General features: G+C 37.5%; 1 protein-coding gene across 1 annotated transcript in view; it reads left to right on the forward strand.

Moving 5' to 3' along the window:
* Nucleotides 1-1067: 1067 nt before the first annotated feature.
* The window catches only part of CNTNAP4 (contactin associated protein family member 4), a 291312-nt gene continuing 269445 nt past the window's right edge, over nt 1068-22934 (forward strand). Inside the window, exon 1 of the mRNA XM_075067493.1 lies at nt 1068-1425. Within this exon, the coding sequence (XP_074923594.1) occupies nt 1341-1425 (85 nt within the window). The 5' untranslated portion in view covers nt 1068-1340. The remainder of the gene's footprint in view (nt 1426-22934) is intronic.

The following is a 22934-nucleotide window of genomic DNA, read 5'->3' on the forward strand; positions in this document are numbered from 1 at the left end:
CCAGATTGGGGGAGTCATATTGAGAGAGCCCCAAAATAAGATGGTATTTGGTGGAATAGGGGCATGCTTTAGAGAAGCTGGGAACATGGGTGACTCTACACCCATTTTAGTAGCCTCTGGTGCACTCTACAGTGTAAATCTAGCCTCTGTCATGGGAACCCTGAGGAAGTGGTAATGATAGAAGCTCTACTTGCCCTTCTTTGAGGTGAATGATCACTGTAGCACAAAATCCCTCACTGATGCAAAGATGGACCTAATAAACTGATAGCATTTCTCATGGATGCAGGCTTGTATCTTATTACTCTGTTTACCATTCACAGCCACTTTAGCCTGGTTTGCAAATAGATTTTTGGGGATATATATTAAAATGTACAGATCAAAATTCTTCTGAAAATTTGATCTAAGCTAAAGATTTTATACTGCTATAACAAACCTTTGGACAGTTTAAAGAACACTGCAATCCCAAGTTATTATCTTGCGCTAAATATTCACCCAAAGTATTTATTTTAACCTTCAAAATAAGCTATAGCATGCAGGAAAGGCTGTCACAATCTTAATCAAGTGACATACATCTTATTGAAGCTCCTTCGTTTATGGGTTATTACTTAATGTCAAAGTAGTATCCATAATGCATTTTTGAGGCATTCTTTTCTCATGGAGACTCGGTTATTAGTTCCTACATTTACTTTACAAGCAAAGGTGAAATGCACTTTTGTCTCTACTCTTAAAGTTCCTACCACAAATGCTTGAGAAACATAATATATTCTCTCCAAAACCAGTACTTCTAAATGCTTTAGCAACTGAAAGTTCTTTTTAGATACTATGTATGAAGGAAGAGGAAAAGCAGGATGTACAACAAATACATACTCTCCACATACTTAAAAATCACTATAAAGAATGGGGCACAGTGAGAACCCAGCAAAGTGTCTCGGTGCACATGTGCAATATATTCATATTGTCTGGCTTTCATCAGAGACTCACATTTCCTATGTATCACCACAAGGGGTGTCCAGGACACATGTGAATGTGTAGCTTCTGTAAGCAAGCTGTACAGGGTAGTCTTGCAGTTTAGCCTTGAGTGATTCTGTGAAATTGGAGGAGAGATTCTTGCTGCTGCTCTTAAGGGATTGCTGCTGTTAGGGGAGGGGAAAAAAAAAGCAGATTTGGAGGTGTGTATGCATGTGTGAGCAGTTGCAGAGCGCATTTCACTGAGGAGTCTGACTACTGAGAAGCACTGAAAGAAGGAAGACAGAGAGAAGAGGAAGCAAGAATAGGACTGAAGTGCAGAGCAGCTGTTTCCTAATACTCTAGTTCTTTTGGGTGCCTCAATAAATGTGAACATGGATTCTGTTACTGAAATCTTCTTCAAGATGCTGTTTCTGCTACCTGTTCATAACTGGAACACAATAGTGGCAGGAAATAAATGTAAGTATTGCAAATGATTTAAAACTCAGACCAGACTGTTTTGAAAACTTCTGGGCTATTTTATTTGTCTTTGGAATAAATCTTGTTCTTGAAATAAATGCTTAATGCTTCTGAAAACATGACAGCAAATAGCTTGGCTGAAAATGTTTCCTTGGCTGAGAAATGTCATTTTTTTAAGTTCTAAAATCTGTCCTATACATTTTTATACGAATCTATATACAGATTTCTATTGAGAAGTTCAAGTTCCAGTATAATCTGAAATTAATATTTTACCAAGGAATTGCCAGTTCCATCCCCATTTTAATTTTTGTTTCCTGTTGAGACGTGCTGCATTTTACAAGGCATTGTGTCTCACATTGAAATTACTGGAAGATTTCTACTGTATGCTGCATCAGCTTGGCTTTTAGCAATTTATAATTTGGAAGGCTGGTATCTGCATCTCCTGAAACAAGCTGGCACTCAAATAAATCTGATGCAGATTAGTGTATGGTTCATAAGCAAAGCAAATGTAACAAAGAAAAAATGTTGAGGACAAGATGTGTGCTGATTGCTTAGAGAATAGTGTTCATGTATGACTAAGGAAGAGGGCACCATCAGTAGCAGCAGAAAGTTTTTTTTTCTTTTTTTTTAAATAAGTAAGCCATAGTTAGCCAATAGGATGATATTGCAAAATAGAGACAGTGATCACAACGTATAAGAGAACCTGTCCTCTAGAAGACACATCTGATGTATATGTGACTTAACACTGGGATCTTTAGTTTCAATGTTGAATCAAGTCTGACCACTTTCACCCTAAACAAATGCATCAGACACTAACTTTTAAGCATTTTACCAGTACAGTAAATGTTTGGAGTTCCTTTGGTTGTACTTTGAAGTCCGTGGACCATAATTATTTTTATTTTGGATACATCTGCTTGCCAGAAGCTGGGAATGAGCGACAGGGGATAGATCTTTTGCTGATTACCTGTTCTGTTCACTCTCTCTGGGGCATCTGGCACTGGCTACTGTCGGAAGGCAGGATACTGGGCTAGATGGACCTTTGGTCTGACCCAATAGGGCCATTCTTATATTCTTATCTGCAGAATATTTGCCTAAATGTCAGATGCTTAAAATGAGCGACGTGTTTCATTTTTGGTTTTTAATCCAGTTAAGAGGCTGGCTGTGCAGCATATGAATGGGGTAGGCTGAAATAGTGACTGTATTTTAAGAATGTGAATGTTAGTGCTACTGGGAATGTTTAGGAATAACTTTACAGCACTGTAGCAGGGAACAGCTCTGTGCAAACATTTAAGACATGACAAAGAATTTAGAAGTGCTGTGAGGTATGTGTACTGAAGAGTTTTCCTGTGAACAGCTTGTAAACTAAACATGCTCTCATGAGCCTGATAATCACACTGCAGCACCAAAATGATCTTGTACTGTCATTCAGTAATATCTCATTTGATACTCAAGTGTATAGAGTAGCCCTAAACATGAATAATAAGCTCCTTTGGTAAAACACTCTACTGCAATCCAACCTCAGCGTTAATTCTCTTCATTCTGCATTGTATACTTTATGAATACAACCATTTTCACAAGACCACGATAATTGAATCCCACATTAATAGCATTTGGCAGTATGCACAAGACTAGATCAGATCAGAAAGGCATATTAAAACTATTGCACAATAGAACTTCCAAAATGCAACAAAACAGTAAAGCACTAGAGGTCACTCTTAGAATTTAAGAAACGAGGCTTGGGGCGTGGGGGGGAATCAAATTTTTCCCAGTATAGAATTATGAAGGATAAAATAAATCAGGTGTGAACCACATTTATTGCCTTTTCTCCAATACTTCTCAGAGAGAAGTCAAGCTAAGTTTATGTTGGTAAATGAATGGCTATGTTAATGCACTTTTATTTTTTCCTATTGAAAGTGATTTGCCTATATTGGTAGGTTAGTAGTCAAAACACCCCTTTGAAGTAAGGAAATAAGTTTACTCCCCGTTTTACAGATGGTGAAACTGATGCTTGGAGAAGATAAATAACTAGCTTAAATCCATAGAGAAAACCAGTGTCAGAGCCAGGAATAAAATTTGAATTTTTTTGTCTCCACTAGGTTGTACCTCTCCCTCATTTCACACAAGAACACAAAACATAATCCTGAAAAGTCACTTATTTCACATGAATAATCATTTTTAAAAGGGCATTTTACATCTGATGTGGCAGACTATATATTTAACAAAAAAGTATCCCATAAGTGCAAGTTGTTTATTTTTCAAATGTCCCAGGCAGGGCTGGCTCCAGGCCACAGCGCGCCAAGCGCATGATTGGGGCGGCACGCCGCAGGGGGCGCTGTGCCGGTTGCCAGGAGGGCGGCAGGCGGCTCCGGTGGAGCTCCCACAGGCATGCCTGCGGAGGGTCCACTGGTCCCGCGGCTCCGATGGAGCATCTGCAGGCACGCCTGTGGGAGGTCCACCGGAGCCGCGGGACCGGCGAGCTGCAGAGCGGCCCCTGTGGCATGCCACCGTGCTTGGGGCGGCGAAATTGCTAGAGCCGGCCCTGGTCCCAGGAGTGTTGTATCCCATCCCCCAATTACTGCAAAGCTATGCAGCAGTAATTCTACTCTCCCTTTAACATACCGGTACTTCACTTACTGAAATCCCTTTCAGAACATGACTCTCCTGTCTGAATTAATGAATTCAAATAACTCAGAATAAACAGCTATCACAAAATCAGATTCTTAGTTTGAATTTTCTTTGTTTTTATATGATAAACAGTTATTCTTAGAGAAAATGGGATGACATTTTCATTCTTCTATTAAATCTACTGTTCTTTTCTGCCCCCCCCCCCATCTTTCTGGTGTTACTTTAATGCCATATAGTGAAGCTCATACTTCAGTTTTTACTTCATCCTTACTCAACTTCTATTGAAATGAATAGAAAAACACCTGAGTAAGGAGATCTGGAGTTCACCACAAAATGTACATTCACAAATCTGAATTGCTTGTTCTAGTAGCAACTTTTTCTGAGTTTGATTATGGTCTAGATTGTGAATTCCCCTTTTTGACACAAACTGAATTGTTCTGAAGTTTTTCTTCTATCCATATTGTTCTGAGATATTCCTTCACTGAGTAAGGACGTTTTAAAGTACGCCATATTTGAAATTGAAAAAACCTATCATTTTGAAATTGAAACATGGCATTTTTCTGGGTATATGTCCTTTTCTGAAGAATGACACACTAAACAGCTTAGCACAGTAAGATAATGGTTATCATTGGGAATTCATACATTTTAAGTTCTGTACCAATGTTGCTTCAGGTAAAGGTTTAGAAAGTAGTTAGCTTTTCCCAAAGAATTAAAACTCCTAAAGCATTTGAAAGGGAATTGACCTATACAGCCATAAATCAGAAACCATGAAAAGTCATATAGGAATTTTAAAGTAAGGATCAAGGCAAGTACTCCTGTAAAGTTTTGTTCGTGGGGCGAGCAAACATTTTTATTTTATTTAAAGCTGGCTCCACATCCGTAAATTAGTCAGCTGGTAAATTAGCTTCTGGATGCTTACCTGAAACTTGGTCATGAAACTCTGATAGGTACAGTACTTCCATTGAAACTCTCTGAAAATGAAGTGTTGCATGAAACATAATTAAATCTCACACACACATTTCAGCTCAACTGTGACCAAAACTATTAAGGATGACTTGGGGAATAAATGGAAATACTGCCAACAAATTAAAGAATTCTCACATAAAATCTCTTTTCTGTATATAGGTGAAGACAGAAAGGATGTACTTCTGCTTCCAAAGTCTTCCATATTTACAAAAGTTTTTTATTTTCAGTCTAGGTATACCCCTGAACTCAAAAATGCATTGTCATATGATAACGACCATACTTTATGTAAGTCAGTCAACTGGTCTTCGTTTTGGAACTTCTTGTTACCGCTGCAGTACAGAAGCTTTCTTTTACTATTAGAGTAGTACCTTAATGATATTGAGTCTTTCATAGTTGAATATTCAGTGGATTTGAAAAGCAAAAGAAAAAAAATCTAAAAATAAAATGAAATTAACTGTCTAAGTAGAATACAGTAGATTTTATATAATGTATACTATCAATTGGTGTCACACATTAGGGACTATTGTATATGTTCCTTTTAAAGTAGTTTTTCTCTTTGCCTGTCAGGAGTCCTGAGTTCACTGCTAACTTGTGCAAATATTAATAATATCACAGCTTCCAAACTCTCAAGTATTATACTTTTTTTCTCTTTCAGTTTATGAATTTATCCATTTATGAATTTTCTTTCCCATCCAGATGGGTGGATGGGGAGAGAAAGAATCATAAATTAACTGCGTATCTTAAAGTAATCATAACTATGGATCCAGTAAGAGCGCCTCCATAAGTCAGGTATTAGGAGGGAGAATTTTTATGTAAGTAGTGCACTTGGGGCATAACCTAAATAAGCTAATGGTAAATTTTGGACAGGGAGGATTTATAGTATGCGGGGTGCGCGTGCACATATGGACACGCACACAAATAGAACTCCTGAGGTCTAATATATTGTATGCAGAGTAGTTGTAGCTGTGTCGGTCCCAGGATATTAGATACACAAGGTGGGTAAGGTAATTATCTTTTACTTCTGTTTAGTGAGAGAGACAAGCTTTCAAGTCACAGAGAGTTCTTCTGTGTAGCTTGAAAGCTCGTCTCTCTCATCAACAGAAGTTGCCTCAATAAAAGATATTACCTTATCCACCTTGTGTCTCTAATATGTTTTAGAAAGACACACAGTGGCCTTATCTCGATCATATTGACTCCATACATTTATGGCAATAAGAACAGGATTGGGCTCCAAACCCTGTTTGTTTTTCAGAGTGAATTCTCTTCATGGTTCATTAGAAACTACTACTCTGCTTACAATGAGCAGAGAGTAGTGTGAACTGGCAGATAAAAAATGATTCCATTTATGTTCCAGTTAATGAGTATTTTCAATGCAATAATTTGGAAAGTGATTGAAGCCTGGAAACTTTTGACATTTTAAATAGTTTTAAATTAGTAACTAGAAAATTATTGTTTAAATGCCATACCTATTTAATAGACCAGTGCTGAAAACTACCTCTAAGGTTTTAAATCACAACGGAAAGAAAAACAATGTAGTAGGAAATCTATCTAGCTGGGTAACGGGTCTAATTACTTTTTTATTAAGTATATCTTATTCTTGAACACTATCAAGTAATAAGATATTGCTTGTTCCTAACTGGTAAAGTGCCTGTTTGTTTCTATAAGAGTCTTTGTGCAATTAGTATATTTACATGTGGGATCCTGAGGGAAAATTAGATTAGAAACAGCATGTTGGAATATTTGAATTTATTCCGATTACTAAATACCATTCTCTATGCAGCTAACCAGTAAATTATATCTTGAACTTTTAGACGTTTGAATTATTCCACAGTAAAATACCAACGAGAAAAGATTTAAAGAGAGAAGATTTTTAAAGTATAATTTTATAGGGAAAAAACTATTTCAGCACAAGTCCTTTATCCACGAGGATATTATTCAATAATGTTAAAAAAAATCACCTGTTGTATGAAACTGTTGAAATGTACTCAACTTTGCTCCATTGGCTGTGGCTGAATTTAACTGCTTTACCTGTTCAATGTTATTGCAAAAATACAGTTTTTAGGAGAAATCTGTGAAATCTCACAACACATTCTGGCTTATGCAATAAGAGATTTATGGTGTTATTCAGATGCTAAGTAACTGAACAAAACACCAAACTAGCAGATTGCATGGAAACTTTTAATATGCGAACAAGTCTGTAGGACAACGCTTTGGGCAACAAAAAGATCTCAAGATGATATTTCACATTGATAAACATAATGGCGTAGATACATTGCATTCCATGTTGGGAGCCTAACACATCTGAGTTAACTCACCTGCAATATAATGTGTATGTGTCAGTCTCCTGTGGTTTGATTAAATGTGATCAGCATCTGTTATCTGTAATTACTGTAGGAGACACAAAACTCAACAACTCCACATGTTCTTTTCACAGTAGCATATATTGAAGTAAAACTAATTATATTTATTATAAGATAATATTAATATGAAAAGATTTTTGTTACACTGCCAGAAATTTTCCTTTAAAACTAATTAAATAGAAGTATTAAAAGCATAGGTTGTAATCTTTCCAGTTTCTCTCTGTGCATCACTAATTATCTAGTATGCCTTATTTTTAAGGTATGTGGTGGCCTCTATTGATTTCTGTGTAGACACAAAGTGTCACAATATAAATTCGTGGCATAGAAAGGCCAGTTATTGAAGCCATGTCATATTGATCAGCTTGTAAACAAGTGTGGGTGCATATGAGCTGAAGGACACCAAAAATAGTCTTCTATCCTACGTGTTCCCCTGTGCTGTATTTGGACACAGATGCACACCCTGACCGCTTCTGAGTGCAAGGACTACTCAAGCTACTGCAGATGCTGGCCCTAGACGTCCCAGAGGGAACAAAGCAGGGTGTGGGTAATGGCATAGTTGTCAGAGCCACTGAGTGGGAACAGTGGAACACTGGGTGAAATCCTGGCTCCATTGAAATCAATGGCAAACTCATTGGTTTCAGTGGGACCACAATTTCTGATGCACAGTTCCTTCTGGAATTCATACTAGGCTGCTGCCTTTCTGCCCACTCCCTATTATAGGCTGTGATTTAAAGGCACGATTAAACCCAAAGCCTGCTAGAATTTAATGTTGTCTTTGTGCTGATGGTTTTCTTTATAGCTGAAAGCAAGTTGTGTAAAAAGGGGTGTGAATGGTCATTAGTATACTACAGTCTTCACATTCCCTTCTATGTCACAATGATAAAGCAGAAAAGCTTCTCAGTGCCATTATGGATCTTTATACACTCTGGAAAGACCTGATATTCTGTAAGCCAGTAAACCATATGTCTCACTATAACTCCTTTCACTGATCAGTGGAGGGATTCCTAGCTACTGTACAGAGGAAATCAAAATGTCCAATTGGCAAGCATTTTGTAATCATGCCAAGAGGTACTGATTTGTTTTCTTTAAAGAAACATTCACACATTTCAGTAACTAAGAAATGTTGTTAAAAAGTGAAAAGCTGTGCACTGGATCCTGAAGTCCTTACTCGAGCACAACTCTCATGGAGATCAACAGGATTTTTGCTTAAGTAAATATTGAATAAGAGCCTTCAAACATACTAGCAAGCAATGATATGCAAGACCCTTTGGATGTAACTGAGCTGTTCACCACCTGTCTATATGAAAGTGTGATGGGTAAATGCCTCTTCTTCCTGCCTTTTTCAGAGGATTCAGATACAGAGCTAGGTCGCTGATATGAATTACCCACTTACCTAAACTGATTAAAGAGAAACTGGGGGAGGGGAGGAAACTCTTGGAATAATTTTAGCTTGTTCTCTTGCTTATGAAATCACTCTCTTGAGATATGTGGAAACAAAAAAGCTGCCAGTGGCTCTATGAGATGACAGGTAGAATTTTTAAAAGTCCCCTAAGTGGTGCTGAGCCCAAGACTCAGACTCAGAGCCCCATTTTCAAAAGTGACGTAGACACTAAGGAGCCCAATCCCACCGACTTTTAATGACACTCGAGGGGCCAGCCCAAGACTGTGGAATGACCTCTCACAGGATCTAAGGACTGTCACAACCTCACCATTTTGCACTCCAAGCATTTCTTTGACCTTGCCTTCTCTAATATAAACAGTGTGTGTGTGTGTGTACGCCCCATATTTATTCCTTAAGGTTTTTCACTTTATCATATATGGGATTTCAAACTCAGATCTTTATTGTACAGTGATGTTCACTAAAGAGAACAGAAGGAAATTGAAAGTGAAGTCATATATGTTGGAAGGACAGGATTCTACATAATATAGGCACAATGGGCTGAGCTAAAGACAACTCAATTACATTAAAAATGTTTTATTGGAATGAGAAGGTAAACATATGCAAATGAGTCAGACACCTCATGTATCTGTTCAAACTAGCTACAGTCTGCCCAGAAGAGGGCTTCATGCCATAGGTTTTTACTCCATGTGCCCATTTGTTAGTGCTGTTCATTCCTGATCTGGTGACAAGCTGCTATGTAGAGTGATGCCATCTCTGCTGTGTCTCTCCTTTCTCCCAGAGTTAGGTACTGTTCATATTTTAGGTAAAGTCTTATATTATATCTAATAACTGGAGAAAATATTTCTTGCACTCTCATCCTTTAGAAATTGTAGTAGAAAGTGTGTCTGTTTTAGTCTCCTGTGTATTACTCTCTGCAGAGTCAGTACTGTCTGGGATTGAACTGTGCTTTTTTCTCTCCCAGTTTCCAATTCTACCTTATGTTACAGATTCTGTTTGAGAGTCTGCTTTAGGTTTTTTTTACATTTCTTGGAAGTGAGGTATTCTACCACGGTGATAATACTCTGCAGAGATCTACAATAGTATACCTAAACACAGATTGGAAAACCTTCATTTAGAATTTCCTGATTTAATATTCATCTATAGTGGAATGTATATGTTTGTGTGTAGTATATTTGGTGAGAGAATGAAATTATTTCAGTGGATGCATTTCTAAGATATTCCCCCAGGTGCTGAAAATGTATGTTGAGTTGCATCTACTATACTAAGCTTCAATGTTCATCAGTGCCTGTTTGAGCGTTATGAATAGAAAAGTATGATTAAAAGATCTATCAGTGATCTATTATGAGTATATTGTTAGAATGGCAGATCAGTATAATGACTCAGTATATTTAGGGAATGCTGAATATCTGTGTTATTTATATGAAAGACTGGAATGATTCCTTTAGAGCTATTCGTATCATGGTGTCACAGATATTCCAGGAAACAATTAACCAATAGATTATTTTTAAAAAATGAGAGATTTAAGACTTTTTTACATCTGTGCTTTTTGTGTGTCCTTAACAGACATGTTATGGTCTCTTGTGTCTGCACTTAGAAAACTATAATGTATTGTTTATCAGAATGATAGAAATAAATGTTGAGATCCCAAATCTGAAGTTGGGTAAAGATGCTTTGCACCATGTCCCTGGCACAAAGCAAACTTGATAGCTAGCAGATCTGGCCCCTAGAGGATTCATAGTGGCTCCTACATCGCTGCCCCTTCCAGCTACTAGCATCAGGGAGTGGGTGACCCTCTGCCTTGGTGATGCCAGCTGCTAGAACAATACTTGAGGCCATGAGCAGCCCTGAATGGAAATGGGAGAAGACAAAGGCAAGCCTACAGATCCATTCACCCTCTTCTACAGCCAGCAGATCAGATCAGGTAGTGTTGATATCAGTTATGAAAGAGGACCTGTGGGATATAAGGAACATAATGCAAGCACTAGTAGTTTGAATGCTGGGGGGATGAAGAAGATGATAAAATAATGTTTTTCTGTGTCCATGTATGATTCAAAGATGATGGTGGGATACACCAAAAAAGCTTCCTGATTCTACTTCCCCAGCATATTCTTCATCACCAGAATGCCCACTGTTTCACTCCTTGGTGTTTAATAATAATATTTGTTGCTGTTCTGAATTTAATTAACTGCTGAGCTGCGAATTGTACAGTTTTTGCACAGTGCCCAGATTATGCCCTGTCATATTGCAAAATATTTGAGATATCCTCTTATATTCAGTTTTCTTCTCATCTGTCTTTGACCATTATACTAGGAACCATCTGTCACAGATCTGATTGAGCTCCTCCGGGTCAGACATCTGTCAGACTGCTGTGGGGATCCAACTGCTGCATCCAGTGCTTAATTTGTAATGAAAGAGGTGCTGAAGCTCATCCAATTTTTTTACATTCATAATTGATGCGGCAAGCCAAGAGGTGCCGGGGCTATGAACTGCCAAGGGTAGAGGAGCCAGGGCTCAGCCGTAGCAAGCCCTGGCACAAATTAAGCACTGGCTGAATCCCACATGTCCTTAGTTTGTTGGGGCTTCTCAGAGTTTAGGCATTGTCAGTGGCTTTTGGGGAGGTAGGTATGTATTCTGGATGTACACCTTGTGTCTGAATCCCTGTCGTCAGTTGGGAACCTCCAGTCAATTTCTTAGGTTTTGGAACCAGTGCCAACTCTATCAAGACCGCGCTCCCCCTCAACAGCTCTTGTGTGTTTACGACAATCCCACAAAGATGTTAACCTTCTCTTTTACAATTTATCTCATTACATGGTACCTTCATTCATCAGTTGTCAACCACTGAGGTGAAACCCCCCCTGTAAAAAGTGCCCTTCTCATCACTGAGTACATATGTTCTTTACTGTTATGTGGTGTATCTTAAAAAGAGAAGCGACATACAAAAGTTACTGTTTTGGAGCCTCCTTTAAGGATAGACACCCACCTACTGAAATGCTAATATGCGTAAGGAGGCCTTTTTGAATCCACTTCAATCACTTTAAGAAAGTTCCTGAGAATTTTTCTTTCCTTTCAGTAACTCATTCAGACGGAATTCCTTGTCCTATGTGATTGAGCGTATAATTAATCAGAAAGTAGCAGTCACTTAATGTGCCATGTAAGAGATGGTTACCATGTGGTCTTTCTCTGCCCAATTGACCATGCAGGAATACTTCTAGCAGATTTTGGAAGAGTTCATTATAGCCCTCAGTAGCTCAATATTGAAAATGTAGCATTAAGTAAAGTGTTCCCACTTATTTAAATATTCAAGAGGGGGGGAAATCTAAATGAGGGGAAACCCAGACATTAGTCAGGCCTCCCTTATGGATGATAATTATTTCAGTTCTAATTTTGTCTCCCGTACACAAGGTTGGTGATTTCTTAATGTTAATATATTAACTTTTAAGAATATTTTAGCTCTTAATATAAAATGTTCTCTTTAGAGCTTTGGATGCAAATATGAAATGTGTGTAGCAGCATTAGACTTGATCAAACTTAGATCAATGTGTTTGCTTAGAAATAACATTTAAATATACAGATAATTCATTTCAAATAATGTGTTAACATTTTTGTCTCAGTAGAGTGGTTTTGGTATTGGTTTTGCTGCTTAGAAAAGTGTAGGGGGTTGGGTTTTTTTAATCAAGTGCAGAATGTCTTAGGAGACTAAGGAAAAAATGTACATGATTAATCAAAAGCAAGTTTTGAAGAACCACCGCTCTGAGTTACTTAGGCAATATATTTTATAACCTTTCCCCCTACTCCTGTGATCTAAATCACAAGCCCAAATGCCAGACTTTGTGATTTTCCTGTAGCAGCAATGTTTTCCTGGCATGTTCTCCAATGGTTAGAATGGTCTGTGGCTCTGACATGTGGTTTGGATGCTGATGAACTGCCTTGGCTATTGTGCTCTGTGTGGTGGTTTTGATCCTAAGAAATCTGGAGTTTTCCACCCATTGTACTGAATACTAGTAGAAAGAGCCTGCCATAGTAGTTATTCACTTGGGATTTCCATGATTATTTGAATGTATTAAAATATGAGTGCTGACAAATTTTAAGTGACCAATGGTTAACTTAAAATATATTAAGAGCCAATATTTAAAAGTGACTTCAACCTGATGGCCTGTTTTGCAGGCACCATCTTTTATACAGGTAAATAGACTAAAATGCAAAGGGTGTTTGTACATGTAAATGTCATTTGCAGCTGCAGTGTTGCCAAATCTAATGATTTTATCATGAGTCTTATGATGATTTGGTGTTTTCCTTCAAGTCCTGGTTTTCAAACAATTGCTTGAGAATCTCAGGTTTCATTTTAAAAAAGTAAGCTTCTAGCCCACATGGTTGTGGAGGAAAGCCAGAACACATGAAATCAATGCACCCTAAAGGCTCAGTAACAAGGGGGCAAATAAAAAGAACTCAGTTCATTGGATTAAAAAAAATCTGATTTTAAAACTGGCCTCATAATGTTTTGAACACCTGGGGGTTGGCAGGACTGCACATGCAAACTATAGTGAACCGCAGATGGTTTTGCATGCTAAATTAGAAGCCAGAATTTGAAAAATTGGTCTGAAGTATGTTTGTGAGTAATCAGCATGTAGCCTTGTTCAAAAACAAAACTCCTAGATTTTCCACTATATTCATGTTCTCAGATCCACACTGCAGTTCCGCTATCTATAATGCAGATTTCTATTCCATGCTCAGTATGCACGTGGAACTTGTGCACAATGATTGAATGTAGGATAAATCAGATGAGGATCAGATGAGATCTCTAGTGTGGATCATACAGCGTAAGTTTCCTCCATTTTGACTATGCCTAAGTTGATAAGAGACATTGCTGTTTTTAGTAAACTGTTTAGAGATGAGCAAAGAAGTTGTCTACAAATACTGTAAGCTTTGCTTGGCAGTTCCCCAAATCAACAGCTTTCTGTTCTTTATCCACAATAATGAAATGTACAACTGGGGTATCCTAAGAAGGATCAGTAATATACAGAGATATAAGCAGATTTTTTACATTTTGAGAACAATCACAGCTGTTTTACCTACTTCTACACTGGCAAACAACATAATTAGATACAATTTTTATTAGCTTTTAAAAAATGCTTACTTCTCATCTTAATGGCAGATCTGCTCACTCCTTGCTACCCTAATTTGGTACTATTGAACACAGCCATTCCTCTTCATAACTCAGGAGTTTCAGCTTCTGAAAATGTGAATTCATTTCAGCAGAGTATGTCCAGGCATGACAAACAGTTTAGGAAGGTGTCTTTTATTTTTAACAGTTCTAGTGGGACTAGCATGCCTTTTAAGTTGATTGGTGAATTTCATTTACACTGTCCAGCAGGTGCCCACGTGGAAAAGCTTCCTGATCACTCTGCATGGTTTTATGAATGAAGCATGTTATAAAGCACACTGGCACTGCTAGATTTGTGTTTAAAAACTGTTGCTTACAGGCGTAGTGTGGCACCAGCAAAGCTATGGAAAGAACTACAGTTGAACAAGGCTAGAATTATGATTCATGGGATCATAAGTTACTGAGCAACTGAGAGGCAACCACCTGGTTTTCCAGTACAGCTTTTTGCTTCTAGTATTGTATACCAACAGATATGTTGGTTTATATTCCTGCTGTTCATGATTAGTCATGATTAGGGCCCTATCAAATTCACAGCCACAAAAAACATATTACAGATCACAAAATCTGTTCTCCCTCCCCCACCTCCATGTGAAATCTGGTCTTTTGTATGCTTTTACCCTGTACTACAGATTTCATGGGGAGACCTGCATTTTTCATACTGGAGGTCCTGACCCAAAAGAAAATTGCAGGGAGCTTGGAAGGTTATTTTTGGGGTTTGTGGTATTGCCACCCTTACTTCTGCACTGCCTTCGGAGCTGGGTGGCTGGAGAGCGGTGGCTTCTGGCTGGGTGCCCAGCTCTGAAGGTGATGCCCAAGCAGCAGCACAGAACTATGTGTGGCAATACCGTACCATGCCATCCTTTGTTCTGCGGCTGGTGGTGGTTCTTCCGTCAGAGTTGGGCTCCCAGCCAGCAGCTGCTGCTCTCCAGCTACACAATTCTGAAGGCAGTGCCGCTGCCAGCAGCAGTGCAGAAGTAAGGGTAGCAGTACTGCAATTCCCTCCTATCACAACCACCACTAATATCCATGCAACCTCCTCACAACTCCTTATTGGTCAGAACCTCTACAATAACAACACCATGAAATTTCAGATTTAAATAGCTGAAATCATGAAATTTATGATTTTTAAAATCCTATGACTGTGAAATTAACCAAAATGAACCAAAGGTAGGGCTCTAGTAATGATCATACTCTACCTGTTCCTCACTGGTTATACCATATACTTACCAAAAACATTGCAGAAACTGATATGGCAGTGATGAGGGCTATGGGCTATATTCTACCCTGTGCCAAAGCTATGTTTTGTGCAGGAGTCAGTGAGAGATATCAAAAGGCTCATTGCAGCTGCTTTATTCTCTGGCCTGGCCTGGTACAATACAATTTGGAGCAACTTCTGGGCTGCTCCAAGTTGTGCCAGTAGGGTAGGTTCCATATCCCTTCCCTCCACCAAGACAGCTGCCTACTCTGAAGCACACTTGAGCAAACAAAAGAATTCTTTGCTGGGCATTTGCAGCCAGATTATAGCCCTATTGTATGTACTGCATAAAAGATTACTCCTTGGAACCATTGATTTGGGTGACATGTTGCTATTTAAATTGTCCTTTGTTCCTTTTGACACTCCTATATCTGACAGTATCCCGTGCAACAAATCACTAAAACAAATTGTTGTTTCCCTGCAATGGTCCTGAAGGAGCTGAAAAATGAGGTTGCTGACTTGATATCAAAAATATGTGATCTCTTATTGAATTTCACTTTGACAGGTGGATGGGTGGGTAACCAATATAGTATGTCTTCAGAAATGGCAAAAGTGATGATCCCAGGAATTAAAGACTATTGAGCCTTGCTTTAACACTGGATAATTTGTTGAAACAGAAATGAAATATATACCTCTACCTTGATATAATGCTGTCCTTGGGAGCCAAAAAATCTTACCGTGTTATAGGTGAAACTGTGTTGTATTGAACTTGTTTTGATCCACCGGAGTGCGCAGCCCTGGCCCCCCCGGAGCACTGCTTTACCATGTTATATCGGATGATGTTATATCGAGGTAGCGGTGTAGTTTTGTATAAATACTTCAGCTGATTTGTCCCTATCATATCTTCTGTAATGGAAAGCTGTACTTCTCTTGTCTACTAGAATTCTTTTTGAGTGAGTTAACCACATAGTTAGTATAAAGTAGAATCAATAGCAGAAAGCAGAGTTGACGTTCCAAATTGAGTATGTGCATGTAGGGAGATCTAAGGAAACAATGTAGACTGGAATTGCATTCAGCAGGTGATCCCATCTACATCAGTGCATGGTGATTTTTTGGGTGTGGGACTGAGGAAGACTGGGGCATGGTCAATGAATTAATATTACATTAGCTAAAGCCACAAAGGATGGGGACACAACATTCATGAAAGCTTACAAACCTGAGTAGTATCCTGAGGAATAAGATTGTCATCCCCATCCTCAACTAATCACTCCTGCTCACAGCCTGCATATACAAAGCAGTGAAAAGTCATACAGATTTTTCCCCTCTAGTGTTATTATTTTATTGACATATTGATAAGAGAGATGATAATTTGGCTAAGGGTGTTAGAGCTGAGTGAGTTTGGCTACATAATTACACAGGCAAATTTCTCCCACTGTCCAATCCTTCTTATGAAAATACAGTTATAACACTGCAGGGTTACTTCTGCTGTGCAAGTAAATTGCAAAATAAATTATGTCTCAAAGGCACTATTAATTTTCTAAAACTATTTCGTGAAGTGATGCATGATGATGATTTGTGTTGGACTGCATGGCTAGGTAGCATTATAACTGTGACAATATGTAAGTAATATAGCAAAATCTTTTAAGTGTTTTTCCTATTTTTTCTGTATAGCTTTTGATACAGCATACCTGATGCAATGTTGTACATGGATACCAAAACAAAGTTATATATGTTGTTTATAAGCAAACTTACTTCCATGCATATTGTTCTTTTCTACCTGTAAAGGTACAGAGGAGGATCTGGTCCATGTAAGCACAGTATACTTGAATTATGTCTATCCCCTTTAAGGACAAATGCCACATGTTGATTTTATAGGTGTTATAATATGCCTTTAAAATAAGTTTTATCAATGTGTGGTTTATTTCAACTTTGCAGATTCTTTGAGATGTCAAGATCATACAGGTTTTATTAAAACAATATTTTGAGAGAGAGTATAAAACATAGTTTTATAGTTTAAGGCTAAAATTATATATGAAAGAAAGCAAAGAAAATCCATATTTAATAAACTTTTTTTTACTTTAAAGAGAAATGGGGTTGTTGTTACAATAAGTGAAATGTCTTATCAATAAACATAACCACAATGTTCATGTTAAAAATAACTGGTCAGTGAATAGTGGGTTTTTTAAAATCAGTATGTGCTCAGAATTCTTTTTTAAATTACCTCATGAAATAAGTGATGAGGTTTTATAAATGTTTAATGTTTGCTTTTGAAATGTTCCAATTGTTTCTGGAAAGTACTTTGATGTATAATGAATTACATGCTTTTTATTGTATTTTGGAAGAATAATTCTATTTCGTATTGCGGTCTCTCTTGATTCACTTTGATTTTGATATAAATTTCTTATCCATCTTTGTGAAATCGAGATAAAGTAACATAATAGTACTGCTGTGAATCAATAGGTGCTTTGAATTTAGTAAAACTAGTACATCAAAACTAGGACACTTATCCCACAAAACCAACTTAGAGCCCTGCAGTGTTCAAGACTCCCCTTGTCACTGAGTTCCAGAGTAGAGTTTGACTGAAACATGATTGCTTTTTTGTTATGTCCTGTACTGTGTAAAGTGTTCACTTAAGCTAATTCAGCTCTAAATCATTACAGGTAATTTTCCATATGAAATCTTATCAGGTTTCAAACTCTAAAAGTAAAAAAGTAACAAGCTGTAGTTAGGTTATTCATATACATGTATATTTATTTGCTGGGAATCCTGGGAAATCACTGCTTTAGGTTGAAGCAATCAAATTTTGCATTTTTCCACAATATAATTTTTTTAAAGATTAAATTTTCCATCATTGTATCAGTAATGGCCTATAATTTTGAATAAACTTGAGTTAAATGGAATGACTGGTTTTTGAGAATTACTTTGGCTCATTCCCAATTTTTAGGGTACTGTTGTTGTCTAAATTTTAGCAACTTTTAGCTAACAATTACATTAAACAAGAATACAAATTCTGTCATTTAATAGTGCTGGGATGAAATTTAATAGTGAAAAGTGCAAAGTCATGTATTTAGGGAATAGCAATAATTTTTTCTATAAGCTGGGAATGTATCAGTTGGAAGTGACAGAGAAGGAGAAAGAGCTGGGGGTATTGGTTGATCACAGGAAGACTATGAACTGCAAATGTGATGCAGCTGTGGAAAAGACTAATGAAGTCTTAGCATGCATCAGGAAAGGTATTTTCAGTAGAGACAGAGAAGTGTAGTTGTTACCATTATTCAAGGCACTGATGAGACTTCATCTGGAATACTGTGTACAATTTTGGTCTCTGATGTTTAAGAAAGACTAAATCAAGCTGGAACAGGTGCATACAAGGGCTACTAGGATGATCTGAGGAATGGAAAACTACTTTGAGAGGAGACTCAAACAACTTGGCTTGTTTAGTCTTGCCGTAAGCTGGCTGAGGGGAGATATGATTGCTCTCTTTAAATACATCAGAGGGATAAACACCAGGGAGGGGAAGGAGTTATTTAAGTTAAGTGCCAATGTTGATACAAGAACAAATGGATATAAACTGGTCATCAACAAATTTAGGATTCAAAGTAGACAAAGATTTCTCACCATCCGAGGAGTGAAGTTCTGGAGCTGCCTTCCAAGGGGAATAGTGGGGACAAAAATCCTAACTGGATTCAAGACTGAGCTTGATAAGTGTATGGAGGAGATGGTATGATGAGACATGCTACAATGGCTGGCATGTAGTTCATCTGTGACTGCTAGCAGCAGACTTCTCCAGTGAAGGATGATAGGACACTAGAAAGTGAAGAAAACCTAAAAGTTTAAAAAATTGCCTTTAAAAAAGTTATCATTTGAATTGAATTTGACTGGACTGCTATCAGTTTTTAGAGTGTTTTGTTGAAAACACATTTTCCAGTGTTTTTATTTATTATTTGAAAAATTCATAAACTCTGAAGAATACATTTGTATGGATATGCATTCAATGTGTCACAAAAGAAACTAAGCACATGACTGCCATAAGTCCTACTGTGAGATGAAGAGTTACCATATCATGGGAGCCAACTTTTCATTTTTTTATTTTTTTCCTGGCAGGTGCTCTGCGAATCCTTTCTCCAAAAGCTAGGGATCTTAGGACCCTGCAAAATGAAGAATATAATTTTGTTTACAGGCAGCCAAAACTACAGCGTTTTGTGCAAGATCTCAGTCCTGAAATAGCCCTTCTCCAAGCATGGATTTTTCCACTAATATTTATGGCACCATTAGCGCATTCAATCAGCCGCCCCTCTCTCTCTCTCTCTCGCTAATAGATCATACCATATGCCATTCTTTAATTCTTACCTTCTTGAGTCTCTCCATTATTATAGTACATTATTTTTATTGCTGTATCTCTTATAATAACAAATATCCCTCATGGTAAGACTATGAATAACCGTAGAAGCACACAGGTTCTGATACTGAGACTTGTTTTCTGTCCAGTCAAATGAGATAAGACTCTCTTTCCAAACGGTGAAATTCTCCCTCACAAAAGGCCATGTAAACTATTTTAACCCCCTTCCTCCCTTGAAAAGGGAGGAGACAGAACAAACATGAATGGGTGTTCCATAGGGAGGAGGAGTGGTGGCTTGCTTCTGGGTCTAACCGTTGATGTGAATGGGACGAGTGACAAGGATCTGGAATGGGAACTACTGCATCTGCTTATGTCAGTCTAGGATCCCAAGTACAGGTGTGGAACAACCAGTCACCATTGCCTCTGAAATTTGCCATATAAAACTAGTTATTCAGGCTTTGTTTTTAATGCCTAGGAAGTAAAAAGTTGTGTTACTGAGGGACAAATTCTGCCCTCATTTACATCTCTGATTATTTTAAGGATGTATGTTCAGTTCATTTTTTAGTACATGACATAGTCGCATGTTATTTCTGTGTTGTCAGACACATTTTTCTACAATTGTACTGTAGATACCACTTGCGTAGCATTGTTTAGTTTTCTGTAGTACTCCATGCCAGAGTCTCCTGAAGATAACTGCCTAAATATTGCTCTCAATTATACTGGATAAGCTATCATTGCAGTATTGAGATTAATGGGGCTGTATCCATGTAACTGAGAGAAGAATTTGGCCTCATAGGTCTGTTGTGCTGTAAATTGTCATGTGGATTGTAGGAGCTCATGGGCTCATATTGAAAAACAGCCATTCCAGCTCAGCTGACAGGTATAGCTGAATTTTACAAGTGTTGTAACAGCTCAGAGGAAGGCTGCCAGATGCTGCTTCCTTTCAACTTCCCATTCAAACTGATGTTGGACCTGCAAAAAATAAATATTTTAAAATAATCACCTGAAATGAATGAATAAATGATGGATGAAGACAGTATGGGCTATAATGGAGTTCGAGTAGTTGTCTTGAATTCATTCATAAATTAAATACTTTTAGTATTGAGCAGATCAATCATCTCCTCTGCAATCAGCTTTTTACTATTTTTTTCATTAATTTTTTTCAATATTGTTAAAATCTTTAACCTTTTAGGGCCAAACTCCACTTACCTCACACATAAGTAATCCCAGTGAAGTTACTGGGCTACCTTTTACTTTTGTTTTTTACATAGATCATCTCTAGAGCTCGCTGGGTAATTTTTGATTTTGCCAAAACAAATTGTTTTTCATCAAAAAAGAAAGGCAAAAAGAAATACTTAATTTTGGTTCAGTTTGACCTGAATTTAAATGTCAGTTTGTTCAAATGAACCAAAACATTTCATTTGTGGTCAGTTCCACTTCAAACTGTATCATTCTAAAGTGCCGCCATGCCCTAAGAGCTGTAGTTTGGGTGCGGCATACCTCCGTTCTCTTCTGTGTGCTGGGTTCTTTGACTGGAGTACATCTATGATGCACTTCCATGTCTCCCCTGACTGAGTTGCATGGTGCGTCATGAGAAACACATGACACTGCTGCATCACGGGAGGGGTAGTCCAATCAGGGCGTCTGACCCCCTGGGAAGAATGAGGGCATGAGGCACCTCTGCACTATAAGTAGATGCAGCTTTACATCAAACTGACTAGAAGTGAAATGTTTCTATATCTCCAAATTCAATTTTTTTTAATGTTTTGTTACATAAAAACTTTCAATATTTCAACTTTTCTTCTGAATTTGAGACAAAACAAATATCAAAATATCCAAAGTGATGGAAATTCCCATTTGCACCCAACTTTAATAATCTCATTATTAACTGTGGGTAGTCTGTCTTAAAAATATACGAAATGATATAGCTCAGTGAAACTTCTCAAGTGTGTAAATTCAACAGGATTTGGACTGATATATGATAAAGATAATCAAATATTGCAATAGTAATGTTTGAGATGTTCTTTAATATATTTTACTTATTAAATGTCATTCTGTGTACTAATGATATTGACCAGAAAGATCATCTTCTTCTTTATTTTTTCAGTAAAAATATTTATTTCTACTATTAACCGTAATTACATCATAGAATAATATGATCATTCAAAATTTCCCTAAACCACCTTCATGTTATATAATACTAGATATGCATGTTCAGGATCCTTTTGATCTCCCAATTTTGTTACCATTTAGTGGAGATTATTCTAGTCCACTAGATTTTTAGTGATGCCTGCTGGATTATGTGGACCCATTAGACAGACAGGGAGATGAGCATGGGAGGCGGGAAGATTTATCTAAACTCTGAATTTCCATTGAGCAGTTTTTCAGTTTCATATTAGATAACCAGTTAACCAATTTTGCATTTTGTCCTTGCTGAACCAGTGCATCAAATCAATCAGGACTCAGATGCACAAAAAGGCTACATATATTTTTAGCCCTCATAGGAGTATAATTACTTAATTAAGAGGGTTTTAGTTATAAAAATATGCCTCTGGTAAAATATGTCAGTTGAGTTATTAAATATTTATGACTGTATTTGTTAATTTTATATAAAATATTCTCCTTAGGTACATGAACTACTTAAAAATGCAATTAATGAAAACCAAAATTGATACAATATCAGACAGAGCTTGTAGCTCTGATGATGATGAAGATGAACTTCCAATATGAAGGGGGTGTAAACAGATACGTCTGCCTGAGTCTGCAGATATCTTGAAATAATGTCTTTAGAGTTGTGATCTCCCCCTCCCCCATTCACCTTCTGAGGGGGTGTGTGGTTGTGTGTGTCGAGGGGGATGTTAATTTTACAATCTAGTGACGCCACTTCAAAAGTCTATGTTAACTATTTCATTGCTGATCATTTTATCTCAGTACAAACCTCCCATTGATATTGAGAGGGGATTTGTTCTGGAGTTGGGGTAATACATAATCCTAAGAATGGAATTTGTCACACACTCTTAAAATGAGTTTGACAATTTTGGTGTATATAGTCATAAAAATTAGAGGTGGAAATTGCCAAATTGTTATAGAGTCTTTCTACCAGTGCATGATTTTTGTCTTTCTGCATGTATACAATTTGTACTAAAGACTTTTGATTCTGACACTAAGAACCAGATAATCCTCTCTACCCCTCCCCCGCTATTGAAAAAAGTTTTGTAAGAGAAAAGAGCTAAGCAAGGAAAGCTACCTTACTGAGGTCAGAACATGTAGGGATAAAGTGAGAAAGGCTAAAAGCCATGTAGAGTTCAACTTTGCAAAGGGATTTAAAACCAATAGTAAAAAGTTCTATAGCCATGTAAATAAGAAGAAAACAAAGAAAGAAGTGGGACCGCTAAACACTGAGGATAGAGTGGAGGTTAAGGATAATCTAGGCATGGCCCAATATGTAAACAAATATTTTG

This window comes from Chelonoidis abingdonii, chromosome 6, assembly GCF_003597395.2.
Source record: "Chelonoidis abingdonii isolate Lonesome George chromosome 6, CheloAbing_2.0, whole genome shotgun sequence".
Classification (NCBI taxonomy): Eukaryota; Metazoa; Chordata; order Testudines; family Testudinidae; genus Chelonoidis; species Chelonoidis abingdonii.